The following is a 16,669-nucleotide window of genomic DNA, read 5'->3' as shown; positions in this document are numbered from 1 at the left end:
TATTGTAACGATGGCGACCGAGTCTACCTATCTTTACCGGAGGTAAGCTTTTTACGCCCATATGTTAAACGAACACTAAATGCGAGATCATGGAACATAAGCTAGGTCAAACACTAAGATACTTTTTCATGGGTATTTGACGCACCGCCAAAAAGATAAGAACATTTGTATGAAGAATGACTTTTCAGTAAACAATTGGTGAATTTTGATATCATCTTGTTCAATGGTGAACAAGCTTGCTGTATCAACCGTAAAATCGCTTCGAAATTGTATTAGAAAGATCGAATATACCGCTTTAACTGTGTACCATGAGAAACGAAAAGCGAGGTATCCACAGCAATTTTTTAGCTCTTAATCTAACAGAAAACCCCCTTCTGAAGAGAAAATCCATTATCAATTTTTGTTTAAAGAAAAAGTATTGTCTTTAGTAGGGAACGATGAATTTGGTTAAATAACAAAATCAATACAATTTCTCATAATAAAATTTTAGCTAAATCGCCATTTCCAGTTTCTTATGTATACATCAATTACTTGACTAAGAGGTGTGGACAGCAAAACAAGTTTTCGCTTTATATGAAATGAACTGTAGAAAGCTCGATAGGTGCTGAACTCATAAATGTAAAATTACTACCGCCCGAAATATTTATATGGCTTTGGACTCATTGCAAATTTGCGACCCTGAAAAATGATAATAAGCGGCACATTGACAATTACAGTTATCTAGTGAATGAAAAAAGAATTAAAAAAAAAAAGCAAGCAATATATTCTCAAATTTTCTGATTTACTTTTAACATCATTTTACTTTTTGTTTTCTTATTTTGTTGTGTTTTGTCTTGCAATTGCTAAGTGTTTTCAGTATACAACGTGAATACTCGTACAAGGTCAACAAATTATTTAAACTAAATTTGGCGATTCTTAAAACAAACAAATTAGATCCTTTATTTACATATCTATTTAACAATCACTCCTTTGGCTAGCTTCATACTTATTACCAATCTCATCAAATCGCTACTTCAATGTGACGTTTAAGTAGTCGACAAATTCATTCGTAAGCCAACATTTGAAAAATCTCATCGTTTCTTTTAATGATATTCTGTTAGATACTCTAAGTTTTTGTTTTACCTACTAAACCCGATTTCAATCTAAAACACAAAAAATAAACAAAAAAATCCCTAGATTTGGAAATCATTTGGACCACCAATTCTATAAAATTTTAAAAGATTGATTCTTAATTTGCATGCTTCAACATATGATTAATTAAGGACTATTTCTAATTATTTTTCTTTCATTTTCCATTATATATATGTTCTTTTCCCAGTACATATAGAAATATTTGTTTGCTCTTCATGTTAGTCTTTACTACGAGTCCCGATCACGTTGACGAACTGAACGAATTTGTTCAACAACTCAATCCGGTTGCTTTTACTCGAGTGCTTCGAGGATTGGGGAAGGTGTTGGCTTCTTACAATGACAAAGCTGTTGAAGAGGATACCCTCAAGAAGAGTAGTACTGGTTCCCTACCTTCCGGCCAACAAGTGCATTGTCAATATGTATTAGATGATCCTAATCATGTTGAAGGAATTTCTGTAGACCAATCGTTACAGGTTCCGAAGTTTGAGAAGAATTGGCTTATTAGCCCTCCTGGATCTCCACCTGTAGGATGGGAACCTATTGTTGAAGAATCTCCCAATTCGCAACATTTAGCTCATGATATTCAGCTTAAATTGGATGAATTAGGTAATGCCCTTTTGAACGATCATTCCGCTGGACCACAAATCGTAATTTCTGAACATAACAATACAAAGGAAACATCGCCATCCAGGCAATTTGAACATTAGTTCTTGCTCAATTTTCTTTTTCTTTTCTTTTTCTATTTAAATTTTTTGTGCATATGCGTTTATTTTTGGCTTCAATTTACAAAGTTTTGTTCTTGCTTCAACGCTTTTTTTTTGAAAGAAAAAAAAATCGACATTTTCAAATCAAGATTAAGATGGGTGAATTCTAAAACAGCTCGATTCCAAAACTTCACTTTTTTTAATTGGAAAACTATGGTTATCTTTATTACGGTCAACGACTTGCTCCCAGTAACTGTCTTGAAATTAAGGATCTATAGTTATGTGAAAGATATTTCCGTAATTCAGATTGTTAGTGATTTGTTGAATTTGACCTGGCTAAACTAACGCATATTAAAAGTTTTGTTTCATCAATTATTTATCCTATTATGCCCTATGTCTTCAAAGTTATTTACCTGTGAAACGTTACATTCTCGTTCAGATTAGATCCAGAAACTTATGCTGGGATCTAACAGGATTAACGACAATTGTTAGAATGTGAGACAGTGCTATTTAGTTCATTTTTAAAAGAATTGGCTATGACCGTCAAAGTTCTGAAAATAAAAATATATATATGTATTTTCTTCTTGTTTCTTTTTCTAAAAATTTTTTATTCTGATAGCTGAAGCTTTACTAACATAACTGCTAAATCCTACGTTTTTAATTTTGCAGTTTGTTTGGATTTTTAGGTGTGGTTATAAATTGCTTTTATGTACATTTTCACGTTGAACAACGTCAATCAAATATATTAAGTAATTCTCAAATTCTTATATAAGCATTTTGTACGAATATTTATACTAACGGATTGATGTTTGCTATAGTTCGTCGTTTCGCTATCTATTTACTACTAATTGAAAAGTATTTTTTAAAATTATCGCACGTAAGTGTAATGAGCGTCAATGGATTCACTATAATTCATAGCTATATGATTGCTGAAAGCCAATATAAAATTACACGACATATTCAAATTGACACACGAAACTTCTTGGGCTCATTAGTATCTAACAACGAATACGTTTTACCGTATGGAACAATTTTGTTTTTATTAACGTCACTAATCAAAATTGGTTGCAAACAATTAATATGCTAGCAACTAATGTGCTTTTTATGCATAGCACACAACGATAACGATTAACTCGCACCCTAGCATCAAACAGGTGGGATTAGATGATTTTTTAAGGAATGAAACTTTGTTTTAAAAAATTTGAATTATCATGCGATTCAATTGAAAATATATTTATAAATAGAATTAGTATGTTATGCAGACAATGATCTTAATCGAAAATATACAAAGAGAGTAAAAACTTTTAAAAAAGGAAAGAAAAAATAGCAGTTGAACTGCTGGAATATATGCTGTACCGCTGAAATCCTTTAAAGGATATATGTTTCATGAAATGAGCTTTATGTCGAAAACTCAATTTGACCCAGCTTGCTGAAAAAAAAAATAAGAATCAAGATTTGCAAACTTCAAGCCTTTTTAACACACTTGACATGGTAACTAATAGATATAACAATTTCGTAATCCCATGGAAAAAGATAAATATTGAAGCAAGAAATCAAAAAAAATGGTAAATTAAAATATTTGAATAAAAGGTTGCAAATGGTAAACATTATGCATCTGTACTTCAGTTTTCCTCTTTAATGATAGAGCTCTTCTCAAGAGCTGCCAAAATATCTTTACGACTTGTCAACGCTTCCTTTGCTTCTTGATAAGACATCCATTTTCGGCGACGCTTCCTCATCTCTGGGTAATTGTCTTCTAATCTTTCAACAATAACTTCAAAAAATTCACATTCGGCTCTAGGTGGAAGTAATAATTTCTCTGCTTCGGCTCCTAACTCGGTATTGGTTGAGACGTCATTTCCGCTACTTTTTGACATTAATTGCTTCAAATATTTTTTCCTTCTGTCAATAGTATCAGTAGGACGCTTATCCTTGAAAGACCCAAGGGATCTAGTGATATGACCCACTAGTCCGCCTTCTTCCCAACCTTCACGAAGGGCAGCTTGCTGAACAGATTCATCAGCCTCCCATCCACCCTTAGGAACTACCCAAGAAGGATGTTTTTTAGCAGAAGAAACTAATAGGACTTTCCTTTTGTCTGCAGATAAAGCAACAACACCCGCAGCAAGTCTGGCTCCTGTAATAGGATTGAATCGATTTTTCGTTCGACCTTCACGAGAAGTCATTGAGCGGTTCACTGCCGTCCGTAGATGATCCGGCTCCATTAAAATCACACTTCCGTTATTTTCAAGCATATGAACTATAAAGTACTCTTCTTTTCGACAAGTTGAATGGATTTGGTATAATTTCTTGCCTTATGGTAGAGTAAGGAAACGATGTCTGAAAAGGCAAAAGCAAGATGTTCAAAAGAATCTGAGTTCTTTTTGAACAAGGAAGAGATATAAATCTCCTATTCCGATGAATATAAATCGATCGCGAAAAGTGGTTTTCCGAAGGTTTCTCCCAGTGATTTAGGTTGGGATAACGAAATAGTGAAGTACAAACCGACACGCTAAACAGTTGTCGGAGACCAAATAATTTGCGGTGATATTTAAAATGAGAGATTGTATTAGAAAATAGGTAATTTATAATTTTTCAAAATAAATAGCTTGCGAGGAAAATACATTTTCATTTTGTATGCAGTAATCTCCAATTTGCGAAGTTGTTTGTATTCGTAGATTTCGCATCGAAAAATACCCACATTATCAATTCTTTGGACAAAATGAGGCTTTTTAAAAGGAGTACGCTTGTAGAAAATCTGTAAGTCTTAATCTTTTAATACACGGTTTTCGAAGTTTTGCATTGTATTTACTGTTCTGTTGTTCTATCTGATCATTGCTGATTCCTTCACTAACTCTTGATAAGTTGGGCTTTTTGAATCTGATAATATTGATAGTAAGAGAATCAATTAACACTAACCAATTGTTGATGCATTTTAATGTCGAGGAAAATAAAATAAAATAATTTAACAAAAAAAAGATTGGATAATTTAAATTCCCAATATCTGTTTTATTTAAAACAATTATTATAGCGAAAAAAAATGTTTATTATATAAAAAACAATAATTTATACAATTCAACTACTTCTATTACGTTTGGAATAAAAAGAAAATCGTTTAAAATAATAATATATCTAAATAAAATGAGTAATGTTGGAAGAAAATTGGCTTTTCGTTTGCTTTGTTATATACCTTAGCAAGCCATTGTATAAATTGTTATTTTTTAATTTTTTTTATATGAATAAATAATGAGATATGATTTACTTTTTAAGCTTTTGATAAAATTTGTTCATAACATAAACTTTGGTATGTGTATTCCTTCTTATAATTACAGTTGTATTTAGTTTTAACAATACGGAACAAATAATTATTTTTATGTATTTAGATTTGTCATACAATATAGCGAGTAAATGCCATTCTTCAATCATAAAAAAAGTACACTTTAGTTTGTTGCAATCTTCCACCACCTCATCACTTTTTTTTCTTTTGTAAACATTAATCTTCTTACTCTCTTTGTATTTAAATATTAAAAGAGTATAACAATTCCTTCTTTTATAATATTTTATTTTCATATCGTTGGCTTCTACAATCATTGGCAATTGAAACATTGTTGACAAGCATTCAGGGTTAAACAAACCATTGTTTCAATCATTACAACTGTAATTGTCTCCCCAAAATTGATTCTCACTATCATAAACTTGGATGCTGCTTTACAGAAAAAATCTAAGCGTATATTTGATAGAGCGATTTGAGGCTCGTTTCTACGGCTCTTGAAGATGAGAAGGTGGTTCAAAAAAACGCTACCACGCCCTCCTGATGAGGAGGAATCAGCTGGATTAACAAATAAAGATATTGTTGAAACCAATCACTTATATCCTACAATCACCAATTTGTCATTAAACAGTGATACTTCGTCCATTTTATTTGATAAAAATAAAAAACCTCTAAAACCGAAAATCATTATTCCTGATAAAGAATTTGATCTCGATTATTATTTAAAAGATGAAACGGAAAGTATTCAATCTCCATTTGAAGGTTTTACTGCTCAACCAAATTTTTCAAACTTCAATAAGCAAGGAAATACTATGAACCGAGAGGCAAATTTCCAAAGAACAAATGAAAAAATTCAAAGAAATAAAAGTATTAAACGAGTTAAATTATTTCATGGCAATCTCATCCTCGATTGTCCAATTCCTAAGAAGTTATTGGTTACACTTCCACAGCAAACAGAGCGAGAATTTGCTTACATGCGCTACAGTGCTGCTACATGTGATCCACAAGACTTTTCGAAAAGCCTATTCACTTTAAGGCAGCCCCTATTCTTTCAGCCGAGAAAAACTGAAATTTGTATTGCTATAACTATGTACAATGAAGATGAAGTTCTGTTCGCTCGTACCATGCATAGTGTCATGAAGAATATTTCACATTTATGTACAAGAAAAAATTCTCAAGTTTGGGGGAAGGACGCTTGGAAGAAAGTCGTTGTGTGTATAATCTCTGACGGTCGCACCAAGATACATCCAAGAACACTTGCTTATTTAGCTGCAATCGGAGTTTATCAAGACGGAATTGCTAAAAATCAGGTCAATGATAAGGAAGTAAAAGCACATATATACGAATATACTACACAGCTGTCTATTGACCCTAATTTAAAGTTCAAAGGATCTGATAGAGGTATTGTTCCTGTTCAGATGATATTTTGTTTAAAGGAGAAAAATCAAAAAAAACTAAACTCCCATTTGTGGTTTTTTCAAGCGTTTTGCCCAATCCTAAAGCCAGAGGTGTGCATTCTTTTAGATGCTGGAACACGTCCGGGGGACCAATCCATTTATCATTTATGGAAATCATTTGATTTGAATCCTCAAGTTGCTGGCGCTTGTGGTGAAATTGTCGTTATGAAAGGAAAATTGGGTTCCGGTTTAATAAATCCATTGGTAGCTACTCAGAATTTTGAATATAAAATGAGCAATATACTCGACAAACCAGTAGAAAGCGTGTTTGGGTTTATCAGCGTACTACCAGGAGCCTTCAGTGCATACAGATTTGAAGCTTTACAGAATGATTCTCAGGGAAATGGTCCTTTGGCTAGTTACTTTAAAGGAGAACTTCAAAATACCGGAAAATCGGGGATTTTTGAAGCAAATATGTATCTTGCAGAAGACAGAATACTGTGTTTTGAGCTAGTTTCAAAAAAGAATGAAGCATGGATCTTGCATTATGTAAAGTCTGCATATGCCGATACGGATGTTCCAGATCGAATCCCAGAATTCGTGCTACAGCGAAGAAGATGGCTTAATGGGAGTTTTTTTGCTGCCGCTTATGCTATCTGTCACTACTACAGGTTTTTTAGGACTTCACATACTATTTCGCGAAAATTTATGTTATCTATTGAGTTTATTTACCAATTGGCAACTATAGTTTTTGGTTGGTTTAACATTGGAAACTTCTTCATAATTTTTTATATTTTGACATCCAGCCTCGCATCAACAAGTGCTAATTTTCTACCTGGAGAAATTCTATTTAGAATTGCAATTTGGATTTACGCATCTTTATTGGTGACATGCTTTGTATTAGCTTTAGGAAATCGACCTCATGGCTCGCCGAACTTTTATTTATCCATGGTAATAATGTACTCTATATTAATGGGATATCTTTTGTTTTGCTCCGGTTGGATTGCTTACCGTGCTATAAGTGATGCTATACATAACGCAAGCAGCACCTCTTCATCTTATACTTCTGCATTGTTGAATAGTAATGTCTTTATAAATATTGTGATATCACTCTCTTCCACCTATGGAATGTATCTTGTGGTATCCATTATCTCTTTTGATCCATGGCATATGTTCACTTCGTTTGTGCAATACATTTTTCTTTCAATAATGTATACGAATGTATTAAATGTTTATGCGTTTTGCAACACACATGACGTTTCTTGGGGTACCAAAGGAGATCACTTTACCAACAATGATCTAGGTGTTGCAAGACTCCTTCAAAAAGGAGCTGATGTAGAAATAGCAATTCCTACAAATCAATCAGACATTGATGCAAAGTATGAGGATGCTGTTAAACTGCTGGCATCTCCTTCATTAGAATTCAACAGTCCCATCATTAATCACGGAGAGCAAGAGGATTTTTACAAAAATTTTCGAACGTATGTTGTGCTTACCTGGATTCTCTCAAACCTATTTTTGGTAGGAATTGTTCTAAGTATACCAAAAATTAACGGGATCTCTATTTCAAACAATGAAACAAGCGCTTATTTGTCGTTTCTGTACGTTGATTTCAAGACTGTTTTATCAGTTGACTAACTATAATAGACTTTGGAGCGTCGTTGCTTTCTCGGTTTTTCGGTTTATTGGTTGTATTTTTTATTTATTTATTAGACTTTGTACGGGAGAATAACTTGCATGGCTATTTTAAGATATTTTAATTTGTTAATGAGTAAACTTTTTAATGAATTCATCAGATTATGTACTTACTAAACAGCATTTTTTTATACCTGAACACTACTTCTCAATTTGCTTAGCTGTCTATTTAAATATTATGTTATCAATACTCATCATATATGTACTTGCTCTTGCTTTCTTGCTATAAGCTATAAATGTAGTATTTTATGGTTTTATGTAAATGTCTAACGAGTTTTGCGCTGTATACCTCGTTTAAAAAGTCATTTTCCTTAGCGCATATGAAAACTATAACATCGCGATTTTTATTACAAAAGAACTTTTAAAACAAAATCAAATAAAGTAACTTTTTAATTAAAATACCAATCTTTTGCTACAACTTCCAATACCATCATCACCTTGTCCTGTTTGCGTAGATATCTGTCGATAACCAACCTTCGTCGCCTATTTACCATCACCTTATTTTAACTGTGTTTTGAAGTTGAACGTAAAAAAAATTTCTGAAATGTCAAAATCGCTTATTGTTTCGTCGCCAGGAAAAACGATTTTGTTTGGGGAACATGCCGTTGTATATGGAGCTGTAAGTTTACCTAAGGTTTAAAGCAGATTACATTAGCGAGAGTTTTTAACAGGCTAGTACTGGATACAGCTCTGTTATGCATATATGATTTCTTTGTAACATAGTATTTGCAAAGCGAACACCACTTTTAACTTTGACAGTCGTCGCAAATGTCATTCTGCTATAGCCATGCTTATTTTTGATTCTAATCTTAAGCCATTTTAAAGCGAAAATATGGAGATCATTTAAATTTTTATGCTAACTTTCTAGACTGCGTTAGCTGCAGCTGTATCGTTACGGAGTTACTGTAAATTACAGACGACTAATAACAATGAAATAGTAATTGTGATGAGTGATATAGGGACCGAACGCCGATGGAATCTTCAATCGCTACCTTGGCAGCATGTAACAGTGGAAAACGTTCAGCACCCGGCATCATCTCCCAATCTGGACCTTTTACAAGGATTAGGAGAGCTATTAAAAAATGAAGAAAACGGACTTATTCACTCAGCAATGCTTTGTACCCTTTACTTGTTCACGTCTTTGTCTTCTCCTTCTCAGGGTTGTACTTTAACTATTAGCTCCCAAGTACCTTTGGGTGCTGGATTAGGTAGTAGTGCTACTATATCAGTTGTTGTCGCTACAAGTTTACTACTAGCTTTTGGTAATATTGAACCTCCTAGCTCAAATTCTCTTCAAAACAACAAAGCACTTGCGTTGATAGAGGCTTGGTCTTTTCTAGGTGAATGCTGTATTCATGGAACACCAAGTGGTATTGATAATGCAGTAGCAACAAATGGAGGACTTATCGCTTTTCGTAAAGCTACAGCTCATCAGAGTGCCATGAAAGAATTCTTAAAGCCTAAAGATACCTTATCTGTTATGATCACTGATACCAAACAACCAAAAAGTACTAAAAAACTTGTACAAGGAGTTTTTGAACTGAAGGAAAGACTACCAACTGTGATTGACTCAATAATAGATGCAATCGATGGCATATCAAAGTCTGCCGTCCTCGCATTGACTTCGGAGAGCGATAAAAACTCCTCCGCTAAAAAGTTAGGAGAGTTTATTGTTCTTAATCAAAAACTCTTAGAATGCTTGGGTGTATCCCATTATTCCATTGATCGCGTTTTACAAGCCACTAAGTCAATTGGATGGACGAAGCTTACAGGTGCCGGTGGTGGAGGTTGTACGATTACTTTATTAACACCTGAGTGCAAAGAAGAGGAATTTAAGTTATGTAAAGAATCACTATTAGCCCATAAAAATTCTATTTACGATGTTCAATTAGGTGGACCTGGTGTTTCAGTGGTAACCGACTCAGATTCATTTTTCCCTCAATATGAGTCTGACTTTGATTTTAAAAAATTGAATTTACTCAGCAAATTTAATAAATATTATATTTAAAGTTTTTATGTATAATCAAATTTTCATAACTGGTATATATATGAGTGGCTTGATAATGAACGCGGCTTGTCGTTCACCAACCACCACAGTAGAAGCTAGTCTATAAGAGTCGTTGTCCGTTCTTTAGCAACACTCCTTTCCACTCTTTTATATATCAACTATATACCAAATTTCATCTTTTCTTTCTTTTTTTAGTATTAGACGCGTTTTATCTAGTATTTTCTAAAAAAATGCGTACTACTTTCGCGACCGTCGCTTTAGCTTTTTTATCGACCGTTGGAGCTTTGCCCTATGCTCCTAACCATCGCCATCACCGTCGTGATGATGATGGCGTTTTAACCGTGTATGAGACTATCTTGGAGACTGTTTATGTTACCGCAGTTCCTGGTGCTAACTCATCTTCCTCATATACTTCTTACTCCACTGGTTTAGCTTCTGTTACCGAGTCGTCCGACGATGGTGCTTCAACGGCTTTACCTACTACCTCTACGGAATCTGTGGTTGTAACAACCAGTGCCCCTGCTGCTAGTTCCTCTGCCACTAGCTACCCTGCCACTTTTGTTAGTACTCCTCTATATACTATGGACAACGTTACTGCACCCGTATGGTCCAATACTTCTGTCCCTGTATCAACTCCCGAGACATCTGCCACTTCTAGTTCTGAATTTTTCACTTCGTATCCTGCTACCAGTTCCGAATCTAGCTCTTCTTATCCTGCTTCTAGTACTGAAGTTGCTAGCTCTTATTCTGCTTCTAGTACTGAAGTTACTAGTTCTTATCCTGCTAGCTCTGAAGTTGCTACGTCAACTTCATCCTATGTGGCTCCTGTCTCGTCTTCAGTTGCTTCTTCATCAGAGATATCAGCTGGCTCTGCTACATCTTACGTCCCCACTTCCTCATCATCTATTGCTCTTTCTTCTGTAGTTGCAAGTGCCAGTGTTTCTGCTGCTAACAAGGGAGTTAGTACTCCTGCTGTTTCTTCAGCTGCCGCCTCCTCTTCAGCTGTCGTTTCCTCTGTTGTCTCTAGTGCCACTTCTGTTGCTGCTTCTAGTACTATTTCCAGTGCTACCTCAAGCTCTGCATCAGCATCTCCTACTAGTTCTTCAGTTTCTGGCAAGCGCGGTTTGGCCTGGATTCCTGGAACTGACCTTGGTTACTCTGATAACTTTGTCAATAAGGGCATCAACTGGTATTACAACTGGGGTAGTTATTCATCTGGTCTGAGTTCCTCTTTTGAATATGTTCTCAACCAACATGATGCCAATAGCCTTTCTTCAGCTTCTTCTGTTTTCACTGGTGGTGCTACCGTCATTGGATTTAATGAGCCTGATTTGTCCGCTGCTGGAAATCCTATAGATGCAGCTACTGCAGCTAGTTATTATCTTCAATACTTAACACCTCTTCGTGAATCTGGTGCCATTGGTTATTTGGGATCACCTGCCATCAGTAACGTAGGTGAAGATTGGCTTTCTGAATTCATGAGCGCATGCTCTGATTGTAAGATCGATTTCATTGCTTGCCATTGGTATGGTATTGACTTTAGCAATTTGCAAGATTATATTAACTCTCTCGCCAATTACGGTCTCCCTATTTGGCTTACTGAATTTGCTTGCACCAACTGGGATGATAGCAATTTACCTTCATTGGATGAAGTTAAGACTTTGATGACCAGCGCTCTTGGCTTTTTAGATGGACATGGATCTGTTGAGCGTTACAGTTGGTTTGCTCCTGCTACCGAACTCGGAGCCGGTGTTGGTAATAACAATGCCCTTATCAGTTCCTCTGGTGGATTAAGTGAAGTCGGAGAGATTTATATTTCTTGAACTCCTTAAATTTACACAAAATGGGAAATTATCTTGTGAGATATAATGGTAATTCTTATGCTTTTTTTTCGTTCTTTAAACTGTCAAATACTCTTATTTCTTCTTGCTCTGAAACTCTTTTTTATGATATTTTGTTTCATGGTTTTTGTCGCTTTTTTTTGAATACTCTGCCATCTATCAGATTGTTTAAGCTTTCTGAACTATGCTTATAGGAGATGTGCTTCTTATTACATCGATCTTTCATTTATTCATTCGTTTATTTTACCAACCATGAAGTTCATTGTGTTTGATGTCACAATTTTTAAAGCGTGTATTCAATGAATATGCTGCGTGTTTTAATTTAATACAGTCGTTAAATGTCTTTTAAATTTTATTAGTAATCTTTTCTGTAAGCTTTGGAACTCTTGATAAAGTCGTTTAACTTTATTTGCTGACATTGTTGATGATCTGTAGTATAAAGGTAAATAATAAGCGAAAGTCTCGTCTATAAAATGAAAACAAATGCATAATTGACTGCTGTAATGATAAAACAACTATTTCTCCATTGCGCCATTGTGGGTGGTTTGATATCTGGGTGTTCTTTACATGCTTGTTTGCCTCTTTTCAAAAGGAGGTCTTAGCAACTTTGGACACACGAACAAGAAAAGGCTTATTGAACTATAGGATATTAGAAGCATGAGCAATTTAAGAGACATCACAAACTTAATTAGCAGATATTAAAAGAAAAAGTTATCTCGAATCTCTTGCGAAAAATTTATTAAAGTAACCTTTTTTTTGCATAGTTCTTTGCAGCAGATTTAACTTACGCCGAGTAATCTAGTACTAGATTCTTAACCTGCTCTACTCACTGTAATCATAAAAAGAAACTCTACTCATGCCCCTCTTACAAATGTTTTCAACCGGACGAAAGCAACCATCTCAAAAGTCAAGAATCCCGTAACTATTTGCACAATAAACACTAATTAAATTCCGTTTTCCATAAATATATGCCGCCGTATAGGAGATCATTCAGGTGCTATAATTCCTTGCTCTGAAAAAGTTTGAAGCCAACAAAGTTCTTCGGCCAGCCCGCAGTTGGCTAAATCACACGAAGCAGAGCAAACATAAATAGATAATATTCCCCAATCCAGAGCATTTTTCGCAGAATGATCAATATTCATACTTGATATCAAAGTAGGTAAAATTTGAAATTCAAGCTGCCTTTTAGCTCCGCAAGCGCAATTGGGTATAGATGAAGGTATACATTCATTATTGCACCATAAACCAGGAAATTCATTAGAAGTCGCATGGTAATAACGCATAATTTGGTCAGGCGCTCTTGAAAGCCGTTTTTGAAATTTCAGGAATGAGACATCACCTTTTGCTTTAGTATACGGTTCAGCGGAAGGATTCTCAGTATCTACTTTTACATTTTTTAGCTTCTCCGGTATTTCTTTTTTATTTTCCTCTTTTGGTTCGGCATCAACTTCAATTTCTGAAGAGTCAATTAATTTAGTTACTTTTGATGTAATTAATTGAAAGTCTATTTCATCTGTTTCACGAGCTTGTTCCCTAAAAACTTTAACACTAAGTAAATGTAAAGTTAGTACAATTAAGATAAATGCTGGTTTACAATGTGATTTCAAAAAACATATTAGGTCCGAAATCCAATAATTTTTTTGACATCAAGTCGTCTAATATAAAACGATTTACTAATAAATGTTTAACTTACCCTCTCGTCCAGCCTGCTGTTTGTGAGTCTCCGTCCCTGTTGATGAATATATACAATATTCTGTGGTACGAAATTTCAGAGTTTTTCGGTGCATATAATTGCATTAAAAACTCAAACGAGTTTTCTAAGGATTCATTCAAGAAAGCAGCATCATTTTTTCTGATGAATAAAGGGGCACCCCCAACTCTACTGCATTCGATGTCCAGATAGTCTTTTTCGTCGAGCTTTTCTTGAGAAAGGAATCCCAAATCAACATCTTCCATTGTATACTTTTTCTAGTTTTGGACTATTTCCTTTTGATATGTTGTGCAACTAAGAGTGACAGCTTGAAGAAGAAGAGTTTGGCTCGGCGATTTACAGAACGTCTACTAAAAAGTTGGGACATGATCAAGGGACATTGTTCATACTTGAAAGAGTTTAATTTTTTACAATCATATATATCTTAATTTTTTTTTTTTTTTTTTTTTTTTTTGATAAATTTATTGAAGCCTTAAACGTCTACCAGGATTTGTAAAAAAAAACAGTAAAAATGGTCTCAGACCCATTAAAACTGTAAACAAACAGTTATAAAAAAAATAAAAAAATAAAAGAACTGCTAAATTAACGGAGATGAGAATCTATTTTACCGTCGATTCCTTCAAGCATTTCAAGGATTTGGCTATCAAATATTCCATGCCAAGTTAGGACGCGACTGTTATGCCAAGAGCTTTCTTCTGATAAGTCAAAAAACTTAATGGTTTCATTACTACTGGCAATAATGATAGAGTCAGTCATTTCGCAGCGGCCAGTTGTTTCATTTAATTGGGATGTAAGGACAGAATGCACACATCGAATATCAGGAACACTTGGTAATACAGAGACCAGACATTCCAACTGTGGCCAACTATAAACTGCGAATCTATGTTGAACTGTTTCGAGAGAGTATCCAAAAGTAACGGAAAACTCTCGATACTTTGGAGACCAATGTATCGATGTAATTTGAGCACCACAATAAAGCTCGTCTATTTTCTTACCATTGAAGCAATTGTAAAACCTAATGTGCTTATCATGAGAGCCAGCTCCTGTTGCCAGTAAAGATCTTTGCCATGGACAAAAAGACAGAGCTTTGACAGCAGCATTTTGTTGCCAAACATAAAGTGGTTGTCTTAAATCTGAACCTTTGAACAAACATACCCGGTTGTCATTGCCTCCACTGGCAAACTGTGAGCCATCATGATTCCATGTTAGTCCACATACTTGTTCGTCATGTGCGTTTGTAATAGTGGCTACCAAAACAGCTTTCGAAGTAGATTCACTCCATATAATGTCATAGACAAATATGTTTCCATTTCCTTTGCCAACCAAAAGTCGATTTGTTTCCAATACAGGTTTCCAAGCAAGGACTCCGATATCTCCTGGATGATGAATGGAAATTCTTGGAACTCTTTCATTGTCTTGCCAAAACTGCAAGGTACCATCTACACGTCCAACAGCAAGAATGTCACCATTGTAAGAATAGGCTACGCTACTAACATCGTATATACTTTCTTCTAACACACGAGTAGGACCCAATTCTTTAGACCAAAGATAAATGTTTTCTGCAAGACCAATTGCCAAATCTCCTTTTGGTGACCAAGACAATAAAGAAGTGTAAAAATCGTCTCGTAATTCCGGGGCATCTAAAATACGGAACGGTAACAAATTTTCCGGTGATCTGTTCTTTTTCTCATTCAGTTTCCCTTTATTATCTTTTTCGCTTGCTACCATTGTTGGGCATTTTTGTGTCATGTCAGACTTTTGAAGTTTTGCGTAAGTGAAAACATTATCATCTCTTTCTACTTCTAATGCGTATTCCAATAACTGCTGATAAGTCTCTGATGCATTTTTGGTTTTGTTTACTAAGTTGCGAGAAAGCGAACTATGACGGCCCAGAGAAATGGTATCTTTATTAGATGTCATGGGGATAAATCTATCCAATCCATTACGAGAAGTCAACCTTTGGCTGTTTCTGTAGGAGCCCTTGGGATAAGACTGAAATAAATTTTTTGAGATCGGACATACGTTTGCAGTTTCTTTGTTGGAAGGATCAATCAACGTAGGAGTATTAGAACGTTCTGCATTTTGACCATATACCGTAGATGAAAAAGAATTCATTCCATTAATTATGATTGTTTCCAAAAATCTGATTAAAATTTCTTTTATTTTGTTTACCTGGTAGAGTGTAGACATTTAATTCGCAGCTGATATGACCATGTAGAATACCAACAGGATGTAAACAAAGTACCTACTGGAAGCTATATATCAAATTTGTCTCAACAAGGACTTTTCCTACCACGAACGTACTAAAGTATCCATCTATACTCTATTTAGAATGTCGCACCGGCGGACAAAGCAATACAGATGGTTACTATCGTCTATCAGTATTAAGATAGAGAATCTCACATATCTTTTTCAGATTCAGTAATTAACCTTCTTTAAAAACTCCATGAGCAAAGGTTTATCTTAATGCTTAAATAAGAGTCAAGTTACAGAATGTTTGTTTGAAAAGATCATCTCTATACGCTAGCGTTTTGTTGAGTAAATAATTCTGTTAATGATGTACAAACCATTGAGTTCAGCTAGTTATTTAAAAAATGCAACGAGTATATCTTATAAAATTAAGTCATACAAGACATCAATTTCCTCGTAACGATGATAAATCACATCTATGGAAACATAGCAGACTATGACTTTAATATTAATTACCTTTCTCCATAAATTAAACGAAAATTAAAGATGAGATGAAAAGTGATAATTATAGTAACTTGTAAGTTATATTCAACAGTAAAATCCTAATTTCCTTTTCAATTTTCTGATTCACAATGTATATATTAGCTACCCGCGTGTTTGTTTACTAAAAATAGTGCATTAATCATCCATCGCAAAATATTTATAACGAGAGATATAAAGA

General features: G+C 34.6%; 8 protein-coding genes and 9 long non-coding RNA genes across 17 annotated transcripts; 8 read left to right on the top strand and 9 right to left on the bottom strand.

Annotated features, from left to right (window-relative positions):
• The first annotated feature begins 2 nt into the window (after positions 1–2).
• Positions 3–728, top strand: SPOM_SPNCRNA.621. The gene has a single exon (NR_150984.1). It is a non-coding gene; the product is annotated as a non-coding RNA (long non-coding RNA).
• Positions 238–446, bottom strand: SPOM_SPNCRNA.2084. Its single transcript, NR_191451.1, has one exon. It is a non-coding gene; the product is annotated as a non-coding RNA (long non-coding RNA).
• A 316-nt stretch (positions 729–1,044) lies between the features above and the next one.
• On the top strand, positions 1,045–2,596 carry rcn1 (calcipressin). The gene has a single exon (NM_001018242.3). It carries the CDS (start codon positions 1,347–1,349, stop codon positions 1,836–1,838), a length of 492 nt encoding a protein of 163 aa, NP_592841.1. The 5' UTR covers positions 1,045–1,346; the 3' UTR covers positions 1,839–2,596.
• SPOM_SPNCRNA.2083 lies at positions 1,270–1,632 on the bottom strand. The gene has a single exon (NR_191450.1). It is a non-coding gene; the product is annotated as a non-coding RNA (long non-coding RNA).
• Positions 2,597–2,711: 115 nt separating the features above from the next.
• On the top strand, positions 2,712–3,011 carry SPOM_SPNCRNA.2082. Its single transcript, NR_191449.1, has one exon. It is a non-coding gene; the product is annotated as a non-coding RNA (long non-coding RNA).
• Positions 2,808–4,287, bottom strand: aps1 (diadenosine 5',5'''-p1,p6-hexaphosphate hydrolase Aps1). Its single transcript, NM_001018241.3, has one exon. It carries the CDS (start codon positions 4,088–4,090, stop codon positions 3,458–3,460), a length of 633 nt encoding a protein of 210 aa, NP_592840.1. The 5' UTR covers positions 4,091–4,287; the 3' UTR covers positions 2,808–3,457.
• On the top strand, positions 3,738–4,451 carry SPOM_SPNCRNA.620. Its single transcript, NR_150983.1, has one exon. It is a non-coding gene; the product is annotated as a non-coding RNA (long non-coding RNA).
• A 642-nt stretch (positions 4,452–5,093) lies between these two features.
• SPOM_SPAC13G6.13 (uncharacterized protein) lies at positions 5,094–5,441 on the bottom strand (the record flags this gene model as incomplete). The annotated part of the gene is made up of 1 exon (NM_001018240.1): positions 5,094–5,441. One exon carries the CDS (start codon positions 5,439–5,441, stop codon positions 5,094–5,096), a length of 348 nt encoding a protein of 115 aa, NP_592839.1.
• On the top strand, positions 5,296–8,385 carry chs1 (chitin synthase I). The gene is made up of 2 exons (NM_001018239.3): positions 5,296–8,104; positions 8,151–8,385. The coding sequence occupies exons 1-2, from the start codon at positions 5,610–5,612 to the stop codon at positions 8,233–8,235; spliced, it is 2,580 nt and encodes an 859-aa protein (NP_592838.1). The 5' UTR covers positions 5,296–5,609; the 3' UTR covers positions 8,236–8,385.
• SPOM_SPNCRNA.2081 lies at positions 5,917–6,264 on the bottom strand. Its single transcript, NR_191448.1, has one exon. It is a non-coding gene; the product is annotated as a non-coding RNA (long non-coding RNA).
• Positions 7,390–8,477, bottom strand: SPOM_SPNCRNA.2080. The gene has a single exon (NR_191447.1). It is a non-coding gene; the product is annotated as a non-coding RNA (long non-coding RNA).
• A 100-nt stretch (positions 8,478–8,577) lies between these two features.
• SPOM_SPNCRNA.2079 lies at positions 8,578–10,157 on the bottom strand. The gene has a single exon (NR_191446.1). It is a non-coding gene; the product is annotated as a non-coding RNA (long non-coding RNA).
• Positions 8,691–10,226, top strand: erg12 (mevalonate kinase Erg12). Its single transcript, NM_001018238.3, has 2 exons — positions 8,691–8,817; positions 9,067–10,226. Exons 1-2 carry the CDS (start codon positions 8,743–8,745, stop codon positions 10,204–10,206), a joined length of 1,215 nt encoding a protein of 404 aa, NP_592837.1. The 5' UTR covers positions 8,691–8,742; the 3' UTR covers positions 10,207–10,226.
• Positions 10,227–10,274: 48 nt separating this feature from the next.
• asl1 (O-glucosyl hydrolase Asl1) lies at positions 10,275–12,397 on the top strand. Its single transcript, NM_001018237.3, has one exon. The coding sequence runs from the start codon at positions 10,437–10,439 to the stop codon at positions 12,027–12,029; it is 1,593 nt and encodes a 530-aa protein (NP_592836.1). The 5' UTR covers positions 10,275–10,436; the 3' UTR covers positions 12,030–12,397.
• Positions 12,378–14,068, bottom strand: tsr402 (SSU-rRNA maturation Tsr4 family protein). The gene is made up of 2 exons (NM_001018236.3): positions 13,741–14,068; positions 12,378–13,595 (listed from the first exon to the last, which is right to left on the bottom strand). Exons 1-2 carry the CDS (start codon positions 14,001–14,003, stop codon positions 13,034–13,036), a joined length of 825 nt encoding a protein of 274 aa, NP_592835.1. The 5' UTR covers positions 14,004–14,068; the 3' UTR covers positions 12,378–13,033.
• Positions 13,851–15,875, top strand: SPOM_SPNCRNA.619. Its single transcript, NR_150981.1, has one exon. It is a non-coding gene; the product is annotated as a non-coding RNA (long non-coding RNA).
• On the bottom strand, positions 14,294–15,948 carry fzr2 (meiotic fizzy-related APC coactivator Fzr2; the record flags this gene model as incomplete). Its single annotated transcript, NM_001018235.3, has 1 exon — positions 14,294–15,948. The coding sequence occupies one exon, from the start codon at positions 15,946–15,948 to the stop codon at positions 14,341–14,343; it is 1,608 nt and encodes a 535-aa protein (NP_592834.1). The 3' UTR covers positions 14,294–14,340.
• Between the last annotated feature and the right edge of the window lie 721 nt (positions 15,949–16,669).

The sequence above is a fragment of the Schizosaccharomyces pombe genome (assembly GCF_000002945.2).
Source record: "Schizosaccharomyces pombe strain 972h- genome assembly, chromosome: I".
Taxonomy (NCBI): domain Eukaryota; kingdom Fungi; phylum Ascomycota; class Schizosaccharomycetes; order Schizosaccharomycetales; family Schizosaccharomycetaceae; genus Schizosaccharomyces; species Schizosaccharomyces pombe.
Note: the sequence above shows the minus strand (reverse complement) of the source record. Positions and strands in the feature narration are given on the sequence as shown.

What these genes read in the sequence shown, in the direction of transcription:
- tsr402 (NM_001018236.3), bottom strand. Translation starts at nt 14,003, where the DNA reads ATGGAAGATGTTGATTTGGGATTCCTTTCTCAAGAAAAGCTCGACGAA. An exon ending in ACAGCAGGCTGGACGAGAGG is followed by an intron (nt 13,596 to 13,740) that starts GTAAGTTAAACA and finishes ACATTTACTTAG; the next exon opens with TGTTAAAGTTTTTAGGGAAC.
- erg12 (NM_001018238.3), top strand. Translation starts at nt 8,743, where the DNA reads ATGTCAAAATCGCTTATTGTTTCGTCGCCAGGAAAAACGATTTTGTTT. An exon ending in ATGCCGTTGTATATGGAGCT is followed by an intron (nt 8,818 to 9,066) that starts GTAAGTTTACCT and finishes CTAACTTTCTAG; the next exon opens with ACTGCGTTAGCTGCAGCTGT.
- chs1 (NM_001018239.3), top strand. Translation starts at nt 5,610, where the DNA reads ATGAGAAGGTGGTTCAAAAAAACGCTACCACGCCCTCCTGATGAGGAG. An exon ending in AGCGCTTATTTGTCGTTTCT is followed by an intron (nt 8,105 to 8,150) that starts GTACGTTGATTT and finishes TAACTATAATAG; the next exon opens with ACTTTGGAGCGTCGTTGCTT.
- aps1 (NM_001018241.3), bottom strand. Translation starts at nt 4,090, where the DNA reads ATGCTTGAAAATAACGGAAGTGTGATTTTAATGGAGCCGGATCATCTA.
- asl1 (NM_001018237.3), top strand. Translation starts at nt 10,437, where the DNA reads ATGCGTACTACTTTCGCGACCGTCGCTTTAGCTTTTTTATCGACCGTT.
- rcn1 (NM_001018242.3), top strand. Translation starts at nt 1,347, where the DNA reads ATGTTAGTCTTTACTACGAGTCCCGATCACGTTGACGAACTGAACGAA.